This window comes from Vitis vinifera, chromosome 11, assembly GCF_030704535.1.
Source record: "Vitis vinifera cultivar Pinot Noir 40024 chromosome 11, ASM3070453v1".
Classification (NCBI taxonomy): Eukaryota; Viridiplantae; Streptophyta; class Magnoliopsida; order Vitales; family Vitaceae; genus Vitis; species Vitis vinifera.
In genome coordinates this window covers 6,228,319-6,251,492 of record NC_081815.1, presented here as the reverse complement: position 1 = coordinate 6,251,492, position 23,174 = coordinate 6,228,319, and the positions used below count along the sequence as shown (strand labels likewise).

General features: G+C 32.8%; 1 protein-coding gene across 2 annotated transcripts in view; it reads right to left on the bottom strand.

Annotated features, from left to right (window-relative positions):
• Nucleotides 1-2,398: 2,398 nt before the first annotated feature.
• LOC100243795 (uncharacterized) overlaps nt 2,399-23,174 on the bottom strand; it is a 32,835-nt gene continuing 12,059 nt past the window's right edge. For both annotated transcript variants that reach the window (XM_010658225.3, XM_059740518.1), the window contains 6 exons: nt 12,932-13,003; nt 10,903-10,974; nt 8,173-8,316; nt 5,000-5,071; nt 3,607-3,753; nt 2,399-2,901 (listed from right to left, as the gene is read on the bottom strand). In XM_010658225.3, coding sequence (XP_010656527.1) covers nt 2,717-2,901; nt 3,607-3,753; nt 5,000-5,071; nt 8,173-8,316; nt 10,903-10,974; nt 12,932-13,003 — 692 coding nt within the window. In that variant the 3' untranslated portion in view covers nt 2,399-2,716. The remainder of the gene's footprint in view (nt 2,902-3,606; nt 3,754-4,999; nt 5,072-8,172; nt 8,317-10,902; nt 10,975-12,931; nt 13,004-23,174) is intronic.

Genomic DNA, 23,174 nt, shown 5'->3' with positions numbered 1-23,174 from the left:
TTTCTTGCCTGAATCTAACATTCCCATATCAGAGCCTCTGCTATAAGGGCACACTGCTAGTTATATGGAGAGTGGACTAGTGGTTATATAAGTGTCAAATCCAAGTTTTCGACAGGAACACATTTTGCTTCATAGTTTTATTGTGCAGTTCTTCTGGAGATGTTTGGTGCTGAGACTAACTCAAATTGATCTGGTCAAGAAAGATGAGGATATTCCAAAGCAAGGCCAGATTGAATTATTGCTTCCATCCACGCTTATTTTCTGCGACTTTTAATAGACTTTCTATTCACCTTTCAGAAAAAGGGGAAAAAAAAAGAGTCTATACTGTGCTTCTGTTGCCATCACTAGTCTTTCATGCACAGCCCTTATTCGTGTGAAGTAGAGATATGCAAATGTTCTCATCCCTAATATGGTGCCAACTTCAGTTCTTGAATGCTTCTTATCCCCAGCTCATTCCCTGTACCCATCCAGTGTGTGTTCCTTCATGAGGCATAATTTACCACAGGATTTTGGGAGAGTTGCCAATTGAATTGGGAGGTATTTCTTTTGCTAGTGCCCTAATTACTTACATCATATTGATGTTTGCTGGAATGTGTCTCCTTCATCTATCATTTTTCTTGATATCAGCAGCAGCATATACAGTACTTCTCACATCAGGGAAAAGAAAACATGAAAACCTGAATACACATGCACATGCATTCACTACTTTTCATCCAATGAAACCAGAAGGTAGTAAAATTTGAATTCTCCTGCGCTTCATTCTTACTAATAAGATATTGAATTCTTATTAATCCCCTGCAAATTAGGATGGCATCTCACTATAATTTGCCTCACCCTTTGACTGAATCAAAATTTGCATGCATGTTATTCTTTGGGTAATAAGTCATTGAATACCAACGGCATCATCAAAAGTTTAAGTTATGGGTCCACCAGTTATGGAGAGTAGCATATAAGTGTATTTGCCAATCTTTTCAAAGTGCTTCATAGGTAATATTGTTGTACGTTGTTGTTTTCTATACTGTCTTGAGGCTTACTTTAAAAATCAACTGATGCAAGTACACCACACCATGTGAAAATCATACCGGATTAGGTCAATTTTCTTAATTCATGAAGTGAACCAAATGTAGAGATAGATGCTGACATTTACATATGCAGATTATTCAGATGCCTGCACAGTTGTCTTCAAATCTTTGTTAATAGTGATCTTGGTATACTTCCTGGATGGTTGTTCTTTATACCCTATTACTTTCCTCTGTTGTAATGCCATATGGTATAATTAACACTATCATACAACTATAATTAACACTATTAACAGCCATGACTCTTCTCTTACAGTCTCTGTGGCACAACTGCACACATATCATACAATGCTGCTGGCTGGTGGGTTCTCAATATCTACTTAGCTTATCGAATCTGGTCATTTGAATCTTCTCATGCTCTCAATGCCAGTAGCATTTCAATGCAGATTCTGTTGCATCAATATATGATTAAAATTGCAAGATCATCTCTGGACTTAAGACTTCATATTTGGTTTGATTGGCATCACATTCGATATGATAAAAAAATTTCTTTACCTAGTAACCTTCTATGGCTGAGCCTATTCGACTCTTCATGGGAACCTAAATCATGGAAGTGTCCCCGCCCGCCACAACCAGCACTTGACAATAAATAAGGAACCTTCAATGGCCAGCCTTTTAGACTCTCCATGAGGACAACAGGCTCTCCATGAGGACCTAAACCTTCAGGTGCTGTTGACACTCACCACAACCAGCACCATGTAATCCATGACATTCAACTAAGAACAAGAATTGAACCTAGGACCAACTATCTCTACCACACATCTTGGCATTTGTCCCAAGTAACTGGGCACCCTAATGGGTATAAGATTTGATAAAAAATAATGAGTTAGGATCCAAAACCCATGCAAAATGAAGTAATGAAATGAAATTTATTGAAATATAACAATGTTTCGCTTAAAACTTGGGTAATAATTATTTAAATGATAACTCTTAGAATGAATGCTGTAGAAGGTTTGACTACACTAGTGAATAACACCACCCACGTTTTCTTTTCCAAGAGTACAAAAGATAGAAGTTCCTACAAAAGCATATGAGAAATTAAAATAGAAAATTCTGTGGCCTAAAAAATTATAAAGTTCATTTAATGGTAGAATAAAAACGAATTTTCAAAAATATTTTTGAGTTGCAAGGATTTGATACATATGATGAACTCATGGTGAATGTTATTGCAAGGAGTATGGAAAAGAGAGATTCACGTACTTGTATAACCAAATCAAACGCTGTAGAGAGATTCATTTACAGTGTGAAATGTTTTATTGCGGTATAATAACAGCTAACTAGCGTCAATATAATCACAAGAAAAATTCTGAAAGAAAATATTCATAATCCAACAGCAGAATCCAGCATTCTGCATGGCTTGAAATTGTTTTATTCCACAATTCATAGCAGTAGTTTACATCCAAACAAGCATCTATTTACAATAGATAAACAAAGCTTTATATTTACATCCATCCATATTTTATTTCTGCTATGCGGTATGTACAGTACTGAAGAGGGTTTTAGATAGATAGATACACAATAGATAAACAAAGCTATCCTGGGCTGATAGCAAGAATTTACAAAGTATTTTTCGACTGTTTTGAAATTATTCAAGTATAAAGCAGAAATTTACAAAGTATTTTTCAGCAGTTCCCAAACTATTCAGGTCGAAAGCTTACCAAATTGGGAAGGGCAGTTGACTGAAGCTTCCTGATTTCAGATGCAGTCACCTTGCAGGACTCCAAGGATAGTGAAAGTAAATTCTTCAAAGGCTTCAAATGCTGTAACCCGTTGTTTGTTATGCGAGAATTTGACACATTTAGAGACACTAATGCAGTCAATCCTGCATTTACATTGAGAAACACAAAAGGCCAAAAATTGAAGATCAATTTATCATCTGAGAGCATAAATGTACAACAAGAGGATAATTTTGATGAAATATTCATCAACTTGGCTTCAGAGCCACAGTTTTCTTTTCCATTTTGATGATCATCAATCCCACAATACAGATACATATTCCAGCCAAAAATACTATTTTTCCATCCAGAGATCATTCATCCAGCTATGCATCCCAGTTCAATGATCATCCATCCAGCAATGCAGTTATGTGGTACTAGTGTCAAGGTCCAACACATGTCCAGGGTCTAAAATTGAAAGACCCCAAACCAAGAGGTCCACCAACTTCCACCTCCCCTTTAATATCTTTTGAACTTCAAAAAACGTTGATATAGTGAAAATTGGTTTAATATTTGGAGAAACGAGCAAATGGTGCTTCTCAAACAAGAAATAGCATATTGGCACAATATTTTCAAATAAAATTTCTTATTGTACTGGTAGTAAGAAAGCTCTCTTTGGTCACACAGTAAGCACCAATCTTAGCGCATCACTGGTCCCTGTACAATCTTTCCCACTAACAAAGCAGCAGGGATATGGTCATCATATCCATCACCCAGGTGCAAAGAGATTATTTTGATTGTTGTCCTGGATGAAGTTTAATTGAGCACATACAAACAAATAGCATAAGTTCTAAGTAAAGAGAGACTAATACCAGAAATCATTTCCAAGGTTTTATCAGTCAGGTTGCAGTTCTGTGACAGGTTCAACAGTGTCAAGGAAGCAAGGCCTTTGATATTCTTTACTCCAGCGTCGGTTAATCCTCCACCGCATATTTCTAGTGTCTGGAGGTTCTTGAAGTCTAATTCAAGACCGAAACAGAGTAGTGAGAAGACTTGGAGTGCTAAAAGAATTTGTCAGACTATTTACATGCAAATTAATCACAATATTCCATCCCTATTCTAATGCCGTATAAACCATGGAGGAGAGTAAAATACTTGGATAAACCTATACAATGCAAGTTGAGCCACTTAAGTAAGCCCTTGTGTCCCTTTTAGGTATTTTATCAATGGTGCGTAAGCACACATTTTTGAGAGCCTAAGTTTCGATTTTATTTACTAATATTTGTGCAATGATACTGTTAACCACACAAGTAACCGGAAAAAAAACGGAGGTTAATTTATTAACAGATATCAAGTACAATTCATACAAAAAGAAATTGGGAAATTTTATGGTTCATGAACACACTCCTTCGAGGCTATGATACTCTGATTCTCCAACTTCAACCGATGTACTTATCAACATAACATGACATGGGAATGAAAGTGAATATTTATAAGAATATTTAAAGATAATAAAAGAAAAAGGAATGTGATAAAAGAAAAATGAGAGGGAGCACTATCAAAAAGATCTATTTGCTTGTGATATATTTTTAATTGATTTTTCCTTTTTTTTTTATCATGTTGTATCCAAGCATTCATATATTTATTGAGATTCTTCTTAGCTGAGTCCTTGTATCTTTAATTGTGAAGGATTAAACACTTGCAAACACATCAGCACCCGATGCCCACATCCAAACCTAGGCAACATAACTTCAGGCTTCTCTAGCCAAGGACAAATAGGCACCTGAGCCAAGTAATTTGTCAGTGCTGAAGAGTATGTAGAATTAACAAAAGAGATCAGAGGGAAAGCAAACTTTATGGGGATAGAAAAATCATAGTGCTGGCAGTGATGGCTTGGGCATCAGGCTCATATCAAGTTGTTTAGGGTTCTGTAATCTATATACAATAACAAACTGCACACCAGATGAAGGAATATAAATGTGACAAATGCTTCAACGTTATAAAGTATAAAAGAAAAGGACAATGTTATGCATGAACAGTTATCACAAAACCAGTAAAAGGACCATTCTCTCATGCACAATTGTGAGGTCAAAGTATGGAAATGCAGGTTTCCCAGGCAAAACTGTGGGCAGCAGGGAACTTGCGATACCATAACAGCTAAGCAAGGAAAGATTCTGTAGATATATAATCTGCCAAAGGAACAATATGTAATAGATATGTTGGTACAAGATTAAATGAAAGCAATTGGAAAATATTTCAACATACGTCTCAAACAGTTTGTTCCAGCATCCGAAATACGAGCCCCAAACAGATCCAGATGAGTCAACCCAGTCAAACCTGCATCAAAAAAGGTAGAAAAATGAAGTGAAACCGATGCATCTCTTAGAGCATAATGCTATAAAATGGTGGTTCATGAATTTGATATACATTAGAACACATCATGAATAGCAAGCCATATTGAAGAACTTGAATTGAATGAAACACAAGATAGTTAGCACTCCTTGACACAAGCAAAATGGAATCAACTACAAGAACTTCCACACGCACACAGACAAAGCTTAATGCAGCTAAGTTATAATTCTTGTTGCCACTCCCAAAAAGTGTCCCCTTATGCTGCTAAATTTGTACTTGAACTTCCCTAGTTCAGTGTGGTAACAGGATTGACTGGGTTCAAATATCATTGACTATTGCCTCCTGATAATGGAGCAAACCTCCAGAACTTGAAGCAAAGGCATAATACTTGTGTTCATGACTCATAATGACAATTCAAAATCTTGGCCTATTAATAATAAATCTGGCTGCAATATTACAGCAGGGGTAATGTTCCCATGACCAGGGTGAATTGCTGTAGCAGTGAATTAGTAAGAACTCTTTGGGCCTTTTTCTCATTTAAGTTTTAATTCATGGTCAGGCTATTCAAATAGGATCAATTATTGTGAGAGTAAAAAGATTGAAATCATCTAATTGGGGTTTGTGAACATTAAAAGACAACTTGCATCTTGAAACTTTGATTTCATTGAAGACGATTTTTTCCATATATTCATTGAAGAAGTTCAATTTGCTTGAAAAAGACTCCCTTCTGCTTTTGTTTTTTCCTTTTGTTCTTCTTTTACATTTTTCTGTCTATAAATTGGACCAAATTTTGCATCATCAAAGCAATCCTCACTCCATAATTCAATCCCAAAACTTCAGTCACCAATTTCCACTCACCACTAAACCACTGACAACAAAACTACCCCAATCTTCATTGAAGTGCCAAATCCTGAACATTCCTGCTTCATTATTTTGTTTTTGTTAAAATGAATGATAATCATTTTTTACCAATTCTGTACCATCAACTAAAGAACTTGCTCTTTGGCATGGATGAAGGTATGGATCGTCTGAGAATATGGTTCTATCAGAAGTTATCGCAGGTTTTTCACACTAGTGGGCCACCTATAAATGTAATGTAAAGAAGCGAGTTACTAACACTGATCTAGAAAAAGGATGGCCAGTGGTTTACAACAAGTTTCAAAATCTAATTCATGTGACATGAATCAGAAAGAAGATGGGTGAGTGGTGTCACACTCAAATCAGGTGCTTTGAAAATCCAAAACATACCAATAATTATTGTTCATTTATTAAAAAGAAACATTTCATCAGAAGAAGAAGCAAAACGATTGCCAAAAAAATCAGTGATTAATCAGGAATGTGGCGAAAAAACATCATAAATTGCCCAGAAATTGGTAATTTTCCACAGGTCAACTATCAATCCCAAATATTGTATCGAGGGCACTGAAACATGGTATTTTGACCAATATTTTGACAAAATTCACCGAAATTTTAATCCATGTCTTCATCTACTTGAGTAAAACTCAAATGCATTCTTGGATATCAAGAAGAGGCCAAGATTGAGTTTGAAGGGATTCCAAAAGGGTTTCATATGAAGAAAGTGGAAAGCTGAGTTTCCTACAGTCCTTAATAAGCAATCTGGGAGGGGATTGGAGGTCATGGGCTAGGTAAAACCTTGTATTCTTTTCATTATGGATTCTGTGATGGTAATTGACCCATAGGTTTTTATCTCTTCAGAGATTTTCTACATTAAATCATTATGTCTTTGTCTTTGTAACCTCCTTTAAAAAATTTCTATTTTAATTCAGTTAAGAGCATGAGTTTTATATTTGTGAACAAGTCTTTATTTCCCATGTTGAAAAAGAGTTGATTTCATTAGTACATGGCTTATGTGTTTGTTGAAAAATTGAGAAAAAGGAAAAATAGGGAAGATTATATTTGTGGGTTACTCACTAAAATTGCTCACCCTCCTAGCTCCCCTTAGGTGCTAATCCATAAGTGAGATTCACTCCCACTTTCTTCTCCATCAAACAACTGCATCGTCACTGTCCTCTACTCCCATCTCCTCTAATTGTATGAAGTTAATGCTGGAGAAACTAAACACTCCTTTCTTTACTTTTCTCAATTGAAAAAGTTGGAATTAGATTCTATAATGATTTGTGTTTTGGAGGAAAAACCATTACACCCAAACTCATGATTTTGTACCTTGTAACTTCTCCTGACACTTCCCATAGAGATTTCCTTTTTTCTTTTTCTTTTTTTCTTCTGTTCTCATTCTGTTTGTTTGCTATAAAAATTAAGGGAAAAGAGAAGGGCTCTAATTTCTTTGCTTGTTTGTAACTGTTGAAAAGCAGAGAAGCACAGGCTGAAAGTCCCTGCCCCACTTTGTTGGGCTTCCTCACTTAAGCCCCTCACATTTGGACACCAAGATAATGAAGGAAAAGAAAATTAGAACTTGTTTTCCTTCTGTTACTGAGAAAAAAAAAAGGTGCATAGAAAGGATTAGATTTTTCAAATGATTCTTGATCATGAGAAACTTAAACCCTTTTTGGTGGCCATGACATTGGAAGAAAGAAAAAAACATAAATCAAGCCATGTCCAAGTTCATATTCTTGACATGGTTGGTAATCGCATTTGTTCAGTTTTGACCCATTTAGTTGCTTATATATCTTGACATAACACAAACATGACATATGAACACAAATCCCACACCTATGTAAAAGGCTATGTTACTAGAAAAAAGCAGTCTTCTTACATAGAGAAAAGAAACATAGGTATAAAGGCCTTTCGCAATGCATCTAGCATGTCTTGCACAACATCAAATACTACAAAATGCATTCCCTCAGAAACATTTTTCAAGACTCAGAGGAAGACCTGTTCTAGTGGCCTAAAGACCAGTAAGGAGGAAGGAAACCTCAAGCACCTTAGCAGTCAACATAATCCAGAAACATGAAATTAAAAAGAACATACATCTTATCCAGAAAATATAACACGATCATTTCAACTACAATATGAAGCATAATGATACAGATGATTCCACAAAACAAATCGCATAAAGCAAATATTTACATCCAAACAGTGATAACTAAAAGTCTGAAAATGCTTACTGGTGATAGCTGCAAGCCCAGCATCCGTGATTTGGCGAGCATCCAGATTTAGCGATTTAAGGGATGTCAATCCACACAATTTTTTTAAACCACTATCAGTTACTAATGTGAAGGACAAATTTAAGCTCTCAAGTTTAGTCAAACCTACAAGAAATGAAAACAACACAGGTAAGCCCATGCTTTGACATTAAAAGAAAACAAGAAAACAAAGGGGGAACACCCCCAACCCCCCACCCACCCAACAAAACCCACAGACACACCAACACAAACACACACACACATATATACGTTAAAATAAATAAAAGTAAATAAATAAATTGGTACATTAAATTGCCACTTAATTGACTTTTCGTTTCATGTAGACAAACTATATCTGCCCTTTGAGAGTGCATCAGAACCTTAACAACCTTCCTTTAGCCCATCTAAATTTCACTGAGCACTCCAATCTTTTTGCTCTCTTTCGAATTTTGACAAGCAAATTTTCTTCTCTCTCTTTACATTTCCTCAAGCCTTCATCCCCTTTCTGGCCTTCATCTTTTTAAAAAGGCCATGATCTCTAGCTCGAACCCCTTAGTCAGCATTACAAAGAAGTCGCCAAGGGCTTCCAGTTCACTATCATCTTTCAGAGAGGGAAACCCCCTTTGGATCATGCCGCAGCCCCTCACCTTCTTCCCTTACAACCAAACCATCGGGCCTTCCTCTTCATGTTTCATAATAGCTTAGCAATGGTAGAGGGGGTATGGGATTGGTTAGCTTAGCAACGATATTACTTAGCATTTTGTGCACTACCTATATGCTTGAGTTGCACCCTCCCTCTTTTGTTAGGTACTTATTAATACATGTTTGTTTTCCTATCAAATAAATAAATAAATCATTGAGGCAATTTTCCTTCAATTTTGACCACGACAAGAACAAATGGTTTAAGTAGAGTGGTCTCAATCCAATACTTGAGCATTAATTCTTCCATATGTGCTAAGTTGCATACATGTAGGCATAATGTCAAATTCAGTTAATAGCGTATAAATTACTCAATACTAACCAAGGCTTCAGGCAATAATCCACATGATCCCATCTAGAGTATATTCCTATCATCTAATTAAGAAATGGCTGTCAGAAAATAATCTTTTACTTTCTTTTAAGGCCCCTTTCCTTTTTCTTATAAGGAAAAATAGTAAAATATAAAAGGGAAAAAAAATGTGATTACAATAAAAAATATATTTTACTGTTTTTTTTTGCTTATCCCCCATTTATAGAGATAAGATTATTGTTAGATCGATAAACTAATACAATGTCTAATTCTTTTTTCCTAATGCAAAAATTAGAGCTGAAATATCTATTAATACTACAAGTACTTGAAGAACCAAGTTATTACCTGCTAAAGGGTGAGATATTCTAAAGTACCTTTTTTATTTATTATTGATATATGTTGTCATAGATTATCACAAATACAAATTCTCCCAGTCTAATTCAAGACCTTCTGATAATTTTTTACTCTAACCTACAAATATATCAGAACAAACAAATAAAAAATAATAATACCATCCTAGTCCCTACATTTATTTGGTGCCCTCAAAGAGTTGTATGAAGTGAAAATCTTAATGCCCGGTTTTATTTTGTCATTAATCCAATTTCTGTTCACATGTTTTGTTTTTCTTATCAATAAATAGATATGCATAGGAATTTGAGGCTTAAAACCACAGACAAATTATTAAATATATGATATTTCATGCCTATCCAATTTAATATCCAGCTAGGTATGTTTTGAGTAATCATATGTCCTTGCATAAGTATAACATAAATTGATGCATATGTCTAGTCCATATGAACGATTAAGCCAAAAGAAATTGAAGATCAATTTAAATGGGGAAGCCTCTGCTCTATAAAGTGTGTACACATGAACAATGCACAAATCTCACAATAAATTTTGGATTTCGGAAACAGATGGAACATGATTGAAATATTTTTCTAGCTTCCAATATAAGTTATAATCACAAGCTAGATTCCCATTCTTGTCCAGGAAACTTGGGTTGGAAAGTATCCTAAATTCTCTTGAGTCAATTTATAAGTCCTCGATATTATAAAGTACTTTCCGATTATTATAAAATATGATTTTATTATGAGATCTTTTTTTACAGGAATATGTTTATTTTACAGTCAAGCAATTAGTTTCTTATATAAAATATTCTTATATAATGAGAAAAATATGGGAAGATATTTTGATTGAGAAAGAGAGTCCTTTTTGGGTGTAATTGAGACATAAGGATTTTGGAAGTTTTCAGATTGTAAACTCCTTGAATAGTAGTATAAGTTCTTCATCTTCTTCCCCTATGGATGTAGACTTTAGGCCAAACCACGTAAATCATTATGTGTTTTATGTGTTTTCTATATTTGTTTGCGTATTGTTGTTCTTTGTCATAGTTTTTCACAACAAATTGTTGTGTTAAACAGCTACCTAAGATAGAAACATTTAAATTCCATGCAAATAATCATAAATGAGTGGGAAAAAAAAAGAACATGCATGTAAGCAGGAAGGAGAAATAATGCTTTACAACATGCAAACTTTGCAGAACATGCAGACCAAAGAAAAGGTTATTCCCCAATCTAAGGAATCAAAAAGGCATTTAAAAAAAAATAAAAATGAAACTGAACCTACAAGCATTTAAAGAGCTGATATTGCAGTTTGAGTCCAAGCATATCACGTCAGGTAGTTACTAGAGGCAGATTACTAACCTGAGAGATGACAGAGTCCATTGCTTCCCACTTTAGTATCAGACAATTCCAAACATTTCAAGAGTGAGAGGCCTAAGCAAGGAAACAAAAAGTTAAAAGCATTAATTCACAGCAAAACTCATAATTACAGATCCAGAAACAAGTATGAATATCCTTATGGTGTACCTAGTAGCCATTGCTTGTTTAGCAAAGACCATTGATTGGAGCATGATTACCACAACCCACCAACTAAACAATATATCAATTCATCTTCATGAAATTCCAAAATCTTTACATTCCACAGGTTCATTATGTTGACGTTATCTTGAATGTACAATATATCGGTGACACATTATTCTCAATAGAATTTCTTGGAATTATCAAGATAATCTAAAACCAAATACAAATAGGTTAACCTTTTTATCCATGCCCATTGGCCCCATTCATCATGTTTAGTATTTGACTACTCCAATTCTCTTTATTTTCCCTCATGGAGTCATGAGATGCTCTATATTGTATATCCATATGTGGTACTATACCAATGTATAGGTCTCCTTAGTAAAGTGGAGGAGTTCAATCTTACCTTTATTAATCAGTTATCATAAATTTTGGGAGGATTCTTCATCCTTCTCGTGCTTCTTTACCCATACTTAATACATATTTTGTTTCTGATTAAAAGAAATCTTTGTTTTCCCTAATGTTCCATTTGATTGCTGACAAGACATAGGGCAAGAAAATGAGAATTCAGGATATTGTAACAGGTTCGTACTTGGAGTTGCAGTAGTAAGATTTCAAGTTTCCTTTTCCCTCCCTCTCTAATAGCATCAATGAAGTTAACTAGATATAACTCCCATGGGGAAGTAACCAAACTTGGTTCCATCCATCTTCTCAGACTTATATACCAGGTTCAAATAAAAAAAAAGAAAAAAAAGAAAAAAAAAAAGGAAGGCTTCAAGGGGTACCAGTGAAGGCTTCACTAGCCAAATCCCGTAGGAAGAGAGGAAATAAACCAATCCCAGATTGCATTGACTGTTCTCCACCTACCCTAAAAAATCCTGACACTAATTTCCTGCCAAATAATTCAAATCAGAATGAAGCTAGCAAAATTACATATAATCCTGCCTCTAGAACCCTTAAAAGAAATGATGAACACCTCCTCCAAATTTAGTCAATGTTAGTAAATAATGTAGAAGAGATGATGCATCAATTCTTCACCCATCTTTCACAATAACAAATGAGTTGAGGAGCTTGTAAGGCCTCCTCACTTGAAAAATCATTGCTATAACCTTCCATTTCACTGGAAAGCCATGTAAACGTCTTAACTTTACACCACTGCTGTCGTTCCCCTTCCTCTCTTCCCTTCCCTTCCCTTCCCTCCCCCCCCCACCAAAACAAAATAAAAAAAAATAAAAAACTAACAATGCTTTAACCAATTGCATTCAAAGAGTCAACCACTGTTAGGTCACTGCCTTTATTTTCTGCAAAGTTTCAGTAGTTAGGGATGGTTCAACCTAGATTTACAAGATAAGCACTGCCCCATATTTTCCCCTTGAAGAATTGAAGGGTTCTAGAATCCTACTATTAGTTTTGTAATCAATTTCACTAGCATATTCAACCTGAATGTTAACATCTGTCTTTCCTTTTTGGCAATGGCATTAGTCATAGAAGAGGAAAGATTGCAGATAGTAAGATAGAGACACCTGTAACCATCATAAAAAAAGAAAGCAATAAATTCACATCTTCAAAACATTAAACAAATAAAACTTCCAAGCATTGGACTGACACATATTAGAACATCCTTAACATCCATGTTTAATGAACAATAGTCCAGCTTAGAATCTAATCCTAAGAAAGTAATGAGCATGAATATGTAATGGTAAGTTTACAGTAGCAGGAATGCAATTAACAATAAAAAATAAGTTCCTATCCATTTTTATCATTATTTTTAAACTAGTGGAATGAATAATAGATTGTGAACATGTTATCTGCTCCCACATAAAACACAGAAATTGTCATTGGAAATGAGAGAGAGATGAAGTAAAATAAAAACCTGTCAAATTAGCCAGCCCTTCATCCTCAATACTACACGAATCCAGGTTCAAGCTCTCCAAATTTGTTAAACCTGGAAGGCAGAAAAATCAAATAAACAAATCCATAACTTCTCTGCAAGGAACAATTCAAAACCCTCTTTTCCTGATGTACAATTAGAAGAAAGAAATTATCAATTAACTGCTACTTATGATCGTAGCAGTTTTTATGAATGAAATATAGATGGTATGAGTGAACATCAAATAGTTAATTTACTTCATGAAATGATGATGGCTGCAAATGCATATAAAATTAAAACCAATAATTCTAATCATCATGCTGCTAGAACATTGGTCATAGGATTTACTGACTTACTTAAAGGATGGTAGGATCATCATCTTAGTCAAAATGAAAGTGAATACATATTAAATGCAAAGAAAATAGTCAAAGAATAAGGAACATCAATCCAAACTTATGAAGAAGATGCTACCAATACTTAAATATTTACAATAACAAAACATTTTATAGGAGATCTAATTTATTTTCAAGAAAGAACTTCAAAAATTCTCAATTATCTTAGATGTTAAACACTTCAAGATTTCAAATGGTACAAAGATATGTTTTTAGTCAATGTCATGACCATATTTGATTGTGAAAGTCATTATTGAAAAGAAAAATTTATATCAAGTTTACCTACATTATTTGTAGAAAAGGTTAGACAAAGAATTATAAATTTAGACAATGGAAGAATTCCTTAAAAGTCATTAACTTATGGAGAATTAATTACATTTATAAATAATGAAGGTCTAGCTCTATGTATAGATCTCAAACTAAAGAGTCAAATGAAAAAAGAAAAACAAGATAATAAAAACAAATTAGGAAAATTTTGTCCATACTATGGATACAATACATTAGCAACTCTTTCAAAAAGGAAAAAGAATAAACAAAATAATACAAAGAGTCATAAAACATCAAATGAATCAAAATTTCAAAAGAAAAATATAAAACCCAATAATAAATCAAAATTTGCTTGCAAATCAAATTTCAAAAAGAAAACTCCAACATGTTATAAATGTGGAAAAGTAAGTCATTATTCAAAAGATTGTCAATTAGAAAATAAAATTAATTCTTTAGAAATAAGTGACAAATTCAAAATTTTAATAATCAATTTAATGATTAATAAAGAAGATGATGACACAACTGAAGACTCAGAATCAAAAGAAGAAAATCAAATATTAACTCAAGAAATATCAAGTGAAGAATCAAGTCAAGACGGATCAGATAATAAAAAAGAATGCAATGGAATTTGTGCATGTTCATATAAATCAATAAATTTGATTTCAAAAGAATACAAAAACCCATTAAACATTTATATTATTCAAAAATTAAATAAGCATTTACTATTCATAGATTCAATATATTTTCCATTTTGATATATTAAATATAAATTGCTTAGATATTTATCTATGTGTCAAGTACTGTACTAACACTTAGATTTTTCTTATAGATGGAACAAGAAGAAATTAGTTTTGGGAAATTTACTCTAGTATTTCCCAAAAGTAATCTTTCTTTTAGAATTCATAAAGACATAGAAAATTTAGACAGATCACAAAAATGCATTTTAGACAACCTCTAAAATACATGAAGTGATATTCAAAAGTTGGAAGCTCTTAATGCTATATCTTTTTATTTTAAATAGATTAATGATAACCTAGAAAGTTGCACTACCCTCTCAAGAATTTGTAAACATTGCAAAATAATGGATATAAATCTTGAATGCTTCAATGCCGAAAATAAAGAAAAAATTCCAAGAAACTTCAACAGCCATTTCAATATTTTCAAAAGATTTGCAAAATTTTCTAAATGAGATTCCAAAGCTTTCAAAAGAATTTCAAGATTTTCAAAAAGCAAGATTTTCATTTTTTCAACAAAAGATTTTAAATCTTCCAAAAGACTTTAGACAATTAATAAGTTTAAAAGCCCAAGCTACAAGACAAGCACAACAAGAACATATAATTCAGTTTATTATTAACTGTAGCACTTATGAAATTCTTATTGAAGGAATGAGTTTTATTTAGTATACTCACTATGGCAACACCAAAGTTAAGTATCCAAAACTTGATCACTTATGTAGAGAAATTCCATTAGAAAAGCAAATTATAAGTATGCACTCACTTTTAGTATTTGCAAGGCTAATCAATTAGTATTTGCAAATTATAAATTGATGGATTTGGAAGAAAATTAGCAACTTGTGTTTTGAATCAAGTCTCCCAAGTGGTCGAATAAATTGAGCTTATTATTAAAAGCAAGCCTCCTAAGTGATCAAACAAAGGAGGAGTTTATCTAGATCAACATCTCATTTTTCTCAAAGCTCGTTCTAGGAAACAACTTTTATTTGGAAAAGAGGTCCCTTGACCCTATAAATCAAGTCTCAAAAAACAAATTCGTCATTGAAGATCTAGAATGATTGCAAGATAATTAGATTTTGAGATTTATAGTTCTTCTAATTATAAACTCATTGTAGAAGATAATATTCAAAAAATCATTTATTCAACTAACTTTCCTGAGATTCCTTTTTTTATCAATCTCAATTCTCCTATCTTATTGATTTTTATAAAAAATAATATTTCAAAAAAAGTCAAGCCAAAAAATATTTTGAAAATCGTTTCCTTCAAGAAATGAATTAAGAGACTTTAAGAAGGTGAAGTCTCTACCTATACATTTGTATCTTATAGATGTTAAGTAAAAAAAAAAAAATGAAAAAGAAGATATTGAAAGGTAAATAGTGAAGTTTGCAATCTCAAAACATGAGAAAAGATAAATGGAGATAAGTTACTATTCATAAATGGTAACTTTCTTAACTTCTTGAAAATTTGATCAAGATTCCTAGCACCTTGAATCTATCATAAAAACCATGACATGTTGAAGATTTCATCTACAAGTTATCAAAAGAAAACCTTATCAAGAAGCTGTCGGTGGATTTCAAGTATGATCAAATCTATGAATTTCATTAAGTTTCAAATCCGTCAAAATTCTTTATAAATAGAGTCATCAAGTTCATCACAAAACAGAGTGAAAAATACGAAGAATTGATAAGAGTGTTTATGCAAAAACCCTTCTTAGTTCTTTTGTATCCCTCTCATTTCAAAAAATCTTTCCTTTGTAACATTTCTTTGTAATCAAACCTTGTATCAAGTTCAAGTTCCAGAGTTTGAACTTGTAATCAAACCTTTCTTAGTTCTTTTGAGGAATAAGCGGTTCTTTATTGTGCTTTATGTAAACATGGTGATAGGCTAACACTATTGATCCATCGGTTTTGAATAAGGGTGGAATGGTTTCAAATTGAGATACATAGTTCATGAAAACATTTTTAAAAATTCCCTAATCCATAAGCTAAGGTACAAGATCAAGAATTTCTTTATTCACAATAGACATATTTACATAAGTTAAATGTATAACAAAGAAGAAATCAGGGTCGTGGTATGCTACATACCCTGTTTTTATTCTAGCGCTTTTTGTTTTAAAATGTTTATATAGGAGTTCTTGATTTTTAAATATTTTGTTATATTGAGTTTTCAGAAAGAAAGTTTCAATGAAAGAGTTGTTATCAACCCCGATTAGGTTTTTAACAAGAAGTTTTTCATATTGTTCAAAAAGAAGAGATGATTTCCTAATTAAATTAAGCATTTCAAGTTGACTATCTAAACTAATTAGACTGGTTGATGTTGTATTGGTTTTCAGATCTTTTATCAATCTTTCTTGGTTTTCATGAATTTTGAGGTTTTGAAATTTTTGGGTTTCAAAGGCAATAAGTTGATTTTGAAGATTTTGGAGATGTTGAGCCAAGGCTGACACAGTTTTTCCATAAGCATATTCTAAATTTTGGTTTGGAAATCTTTGTGGTTTTAAAGACCAAAAATTATCTACAATAACCCTAATTCAATAATTGTAAAGAAATAGTTTGTTCATCAATTTTAATTGAATAACTTTGACTCAATTTTAATTTTCCTTGTTGATAAATTGTATTAATTTTCATATGAGGAATTGATCAATTATGTAATTGACTTTCTATTTGAGCTACATTTATTTCTTGACTATTAATGATATTTTCACTAAATGATGATGCATATGCAAAATTATCAAATGAACATGCAAAACTATTATTAAACCTAAGAGATCTAGATCAAAATGGTATCAAAGTCAAATTCTGCTTAAGAACTAACTAATATTACAACTTGGAACAATCTATAATCATTGATTAAGTCCTAAGTTAGTTCGAATTGAATTTTCTATGAACGATTTAGTTAGCCTAGATAACAGTGTTTGAAAGGTAGAAGGAGCATAGATCCTGTGTTGATCCGCTTGTAGTTCTAGTAGTAGTAGTAGTAGTAGTAGTAATAAGATCCATATAAGATTAAAAATCAACCCATATAGTAACTTCTTTCAAACTTTAAAAAAAATACCTTATCTAGAAAATTATAAGATCAAAGAGTTCATAATGCTTCTTCAACATCACAAAATGAATAACCAAACCGCAATGCAAAGGGAAGGCATATTAACTCTAATTAGTGCAAATTTCTCTATATTCCTGCTTATATTCATATAAAAAGGTTATGTGTTTTATAAAATGAATAACCAAACCACAATGCAAAGGGAAGGGATATTAACTCCAATTAGTGCAAATTCCTCTATATGCCTGCTCATATTCATATGAAAAGGTTATGTATTTTTGTAAACTATGTATGTGTGTATACTTATATTTAGTTTTTAATTTTTTCCTATAAGATTTCAAAGTATATTTTAGAAGTAAACTTAAATATTATTATTATTAATTATTTATTCTAGGAGGAATATTTATTAAAGAAATCAATGAGGTTAAACAATTGAAGGATATATTGTCTTTATCTATATATATATATATATATATTATCAAAAACGAAAAATATATTGATAATAATAAAAGTACAAGAGAAAAATGAGAGGTCTTTTCCGCAAAAACAAAACCTGATCAAAATGAAACTAGACAACCCCACTAGATAGAACTATACACAAAGGCATCCACCAATTGTCTCAAACCCTGAAAAACACAAACTATCTCAATAACTGAAGTCACCTCCTCTTATTGTTATCCACACCCTTTTGAATCACAACCGAAAGCCAATTGAGTTAAATAACATTAAGTGGAACTCCACTAAAAGTAACAATATAAGAGGCCTACAATGAGGAGTAGACATGAAGTAAATCCCCCAACATTCCTTTCAATCTCCACTTGTCTTAGAAAATCCTAGCATTTCTCTCTTGCCATACCATCCACAATAAGGTGAGGCAAACGATTTGCCAAAGAGTCTTGCCTCTGATTGAAATCCTTGGTCCTTTAAATGACATAATCATCATATCTCTAATACTTCTACATAGAACCCAATCCATCCTTGCTATATTGAAAACTTTATGCTATAGCCCCAAAGTGGATAGGCAATATAGAAAAGGCGGTCAATCGATTCTCCATCTCCTTTGCATAAAATGCAATAACGAGAACTAAGAGATTTGTATGGTCTTCTCAACTGTAACATGTCATTGGTGTTGACCTTCCTATGTACTACTAACCAAGCAAAGGCTTTGACCTTTGAAGGAGCTTTTGATTTCCAAAGAAATTCGGCTTAGGGGAATGGAATAGAATTTAAGAAATTGGATAAGGCTATGAAAAAAAATTTACTGTGAATTAAACTTGAGGATAAAGACTAGGCTTTTGAATCTGCGAAAAAAGGAGACAAGTGCAATGAATCAAGTGAAGACACATCTTTAAGAAGTTTAATTTCTATATCAATGAGATTGCAACAAAAGTTAAAATTCCAAGAGAAAGGATGGGAATTACCAAGAACGGTTGAGACAGAGAGATTTTTCACTGAGATAACTCTATATAGGCCTAAAAATTGTGAAAAGAAAGGTTGATCTCCCCACCATAAATCTTCCCAAAACCAAATGCTCTCCCTATTCCCCACCACAAGACAGATGTATGGGGAAAAGTCCTAAAAAACTTGTGGAATAGCCTTCTAAGGACATCTGTGCGACCATCTAACCAACATATTGGCATCTCATCCATTAAGATGTGTCCCATAAATGCTCGCAATTACCTGATGCCATAGACCACAACTTTCCTTAGGAAACCTCTAAAGCCACTTCCCTAAAAGAACATGATTTCTCAAGGAAGTCTTACCAATCCCCAAACCTCCAAACTCTTTTGGCCTACACACTACATCTAATTGATAAGATGATCTTTCTTACCCTCCCCAGTCTCTGACCATAGGAAGCCTCTTTGTAACATCTCAATCTTTGAGGCTATTGATATTGGGACCTTGAAAAAAGAGAGGTAGTAGCTAGGGTTATGAGACACACATGACTAAATTAAGGTTATCCTCCTTCACAAAGACAAAAAAAACCATTTCCCACCATCCAACCTCCTTGAGATTCTATCAACCACTAGATCTCAGAATCTTAGTGTCTTGGGGTTCTAAGCGAAGACCCAAATAAGAAAGAAGCCACTCTGAAACTCTACAATCAAGTATCGAAGTCAACCTAAAGATCAACTCCTAGCTTAAATTAATACCAGAAATGATGCTCTTCTCTAAATTGATTTTCAACCCTAATAACTGCCCAAAAACCATTAATACCAAAAAAGATGTTCTTCTCTAAATTGATTTTCAACCCTAATAACTGCCTAAAAACCAACAGAATTAGGTTGAGGTTTTGCAAAAAAACCAAAGAGGATTTATAAAAGAAAATTATGTCATTTGCAAATTGTAAGAGGGACACTCTAGTCCTACCCCTAACTACTATGAAGCCCACGGTTAAACCACTTTCCTCTGATCTCATCATCATCCTACTTAGGACATCCGCTACTATGGTAAAAAGGAAAGAAAAAAAAGGGTCTCCTTGTCTTAAACCTCTACTGGCCTTAGCCCAACCTTTGGCATTTCCATTAACTAGGATTGCAAAGCTTGTTAAAGAAAAATAACCCCTCATCTAAGATCTCCACTTTGAGTTGAAACCTTTCCTTTCTAGCACATGGTATAAGGAACCCTAATCCACATGGTTATAGGCCTTTTTAAAATCAATTTTGAAGACTACCCCTACCTCCCTTGACCTCCTTTTTTTCATCCACCACTTCATTGGCTATCAAAACAACATCCAAAATTTGTTTCCCTTCAACAAAGGCTCCTTAGGATCTATAGATTGTTTCATGGAGAGCTCTATGTAAACCTCCTGATAAGACCTTTGCTATAATCTTATATAAACTTGTAACCAAGCTAATAGGTCTAAAATTTAAGATTTTAATAGTTTGACTCTTATTTGGCACAAAAGCAATGAAAGTGACATTAGTACTTTGATTTATTATCTCGTTACTATAGAACTCTAGAAACACCTCATAAGGTCCTCTTTAATCACATCTCAGCACTCATGAAACATTGCAATAGTAAAACCATCAAGATCGGGGGTCTTTTCCTTGTTCAGTTGGAAGACAACAAGGCATACCTCCTCTTTAGAAAGGGAACAATCTAGCCCAATATTACTCTCCAAATATGGAACACTAATCTAAACCTTCAACCCTCCAAGAAACACATGAGGGTTTGGAGTGAAATCACTTCTCTTAAATACTTTCAATGTTGCTTAGAATAACCCTTCTTCAAATACCAAAGACTTTATGTATTTCCTATTTTGCCTTCCACTGGCCACTCTATGGAAGAACTTATTGCAATCTCCATCTTTTATCCATTCAACCCTAGATTTTTGTCTCCAATGAACCTCTTCCTTTAACAATAATCCCTCTAGATCCCGTTTCTTAATGCTCTCAAAGTTGAGAGATCAGGAGTCAAATTCCCTTCCTACTCATTTATATCAATCGTAACAATGTTTGACAGAAACGATTTTTTTTCCTCTTTTAAATCTCCAAAAAAAATGCTCCGATCTTTCAACTTAGATTTAACGAACTTTAGTTTCCTCGTGAATTTATAACATTCCCAATCACCAACTTAACACTCCTGCTACCAATAATTAAAATTTTCCTTAAATTCTAGATGTAGCAGCCACATATTCTCAAACTTGAATGGAGTCGGGCCCCACTTAAAAGGATTCGTATCCAGGTATATTAGGCTATGATTTGAGGTCCATCTAGGAAACACTTCTTAGAGACTTTGAGGGGAAATTTGATCCCACTCATTTGAGAACAAAAATCTGCCTAACCTCCTACAAATAAGAACACCTTGCATATTTGACCATGTAAAAGTCACATTTCTAAGAGGGGGATCTATCAACTCACTTGTTGTAACTGTTTTTGTCTTCATTGTCGATTATATAGTTGCTAATGATATCATTGAACACACCAATTCCATTTGCCTTGTTACATGATAATGATCCATGGATTAGTATTGTAGATTTTCTGCCTAAAAGTGTCATTGGGAGTTGTGATCTTATAGAATGTTAATTCAATATCGTCATATTGTGAAGTTGAAAAAATATCATGACTTACTTCTTGGAATATGAGGTCGATGTAACCCAAAGTTGTCGTTAAAGATCATCTCTAAATACATTGACCTTACATTTAATAAGATAATCTATGTTCTTCAATTTCACAATTTAACAATATGAAATTAAAACTCTATAAGATCACAACTCCCAATGCACTATTAGGTAGAAAAATTACAATACTGATCCATGTATATCATCATGTAACAAGTCAAATGAAATTTGCATTCAATCATATCATCAACTGCTTTAAAATAGATAATAGGTTGGTTATTTATTTTGTAATGTTGAAGGAGCATTATAAACTCTTTGATCTAATCTAACATTTGATCTTATATGGATCTTATAATTTTCTAAATCAGTAATGTTTTCCAAGTTCAAAAGAAATTACTACATAGGTTGATTTTCAATATAGTGATTTTTTTTTTATAGATTCTGTTCCTTTTTTTTCAGCAATAGGTATCTACAATATATAAGAATTAAATACTAACTTGAAGCATAGTTTTTTTTTTTTTAATCAAGTAGTAATTTATTCTTACCTGTTACATATGTCCTAGGTGGACATTAGTTAATATAAAACTCATCTTGGCACGATGAAGACCCTATAAACGATCAACAATGACTAATTATTTTTTTATATATACATTGAACTTTAGAATGCTTTTATTTATACCAAAAGAAAAATATCTCACCAATTTCAAAAGTACTAAGAATATTTGTATATTTTTTTTCCTTTGTCAATTGGTCGTTCGATCATAATACCATGACAAGAATTTTCAACAAAAACTGTAATCACCTGATGGATAGATTCTATCTCATAAATACAAATATTAAAAGAATTTGACAATAATACCTAATCCATGTCCTCTCATACTATCAATATTATAATATCATCTCTTACTTTCTCTACTTTATCTACATTTTGATTCGACTTCTTTTTAGCATATGTTTCTCTTCTCTTTCAACATATTTCTCTCTTTTTTTCTTCAAATAACATTGAATACCAACCTTTTCTTTTAACCTATGCTTCTTTTTTCTTTGAATAATTTGGTTCCATATTCTTTGTTTTGAAAATAAACAAATCCTAAAGCAATATAATAACCAAAATAATTATTAACAAGTTAAATTTTTGTACGTAACAAATTTTAAAAGTGAATAGATAGTTGCAAAAAGTAGAAGAGAACATTTACCACAAAAGATAATATAAAAAAAAATATTAAAAAAAAAATTGTCAAACATAAAACACATAACTAAAGAAGATCAAATATATATCGATCATTAACATAGAAAATAATTAAATGTTCTAGACAATACAAAAATAAATAGAAATGATAAAGTTAATTATACCGTAACACAATATAACAATCCGAATAAAAATTAACAAGGTATATTGTTCTACATAACATAATTTTAAAAATGAGATAATCTTATAAAAAAAATGAAAAAGAGAATGTTAGCCCAAGGGTTCTCCTAATCAGGTTTTGATGATAACAAACCATGGTTAAGTAACTAATTGGTTTAATGTTTAAGAATCTCAGGTATAAACTCGAAAATTCATCAAATGACCAAATGGATACAAGATCGAGACGCTTGGAAGACTTGAGATCATAGGAAACTAATGTAAGATGAATGCATAAGTGCACTTAGGATTTTCATACGTTTTCATGCATCTTAGAAAACTCGGTTTATTTTTTAAAACGTCGACTTCATTAAAACCCGAGTTTTTAACTAATTTACCTTAGGCA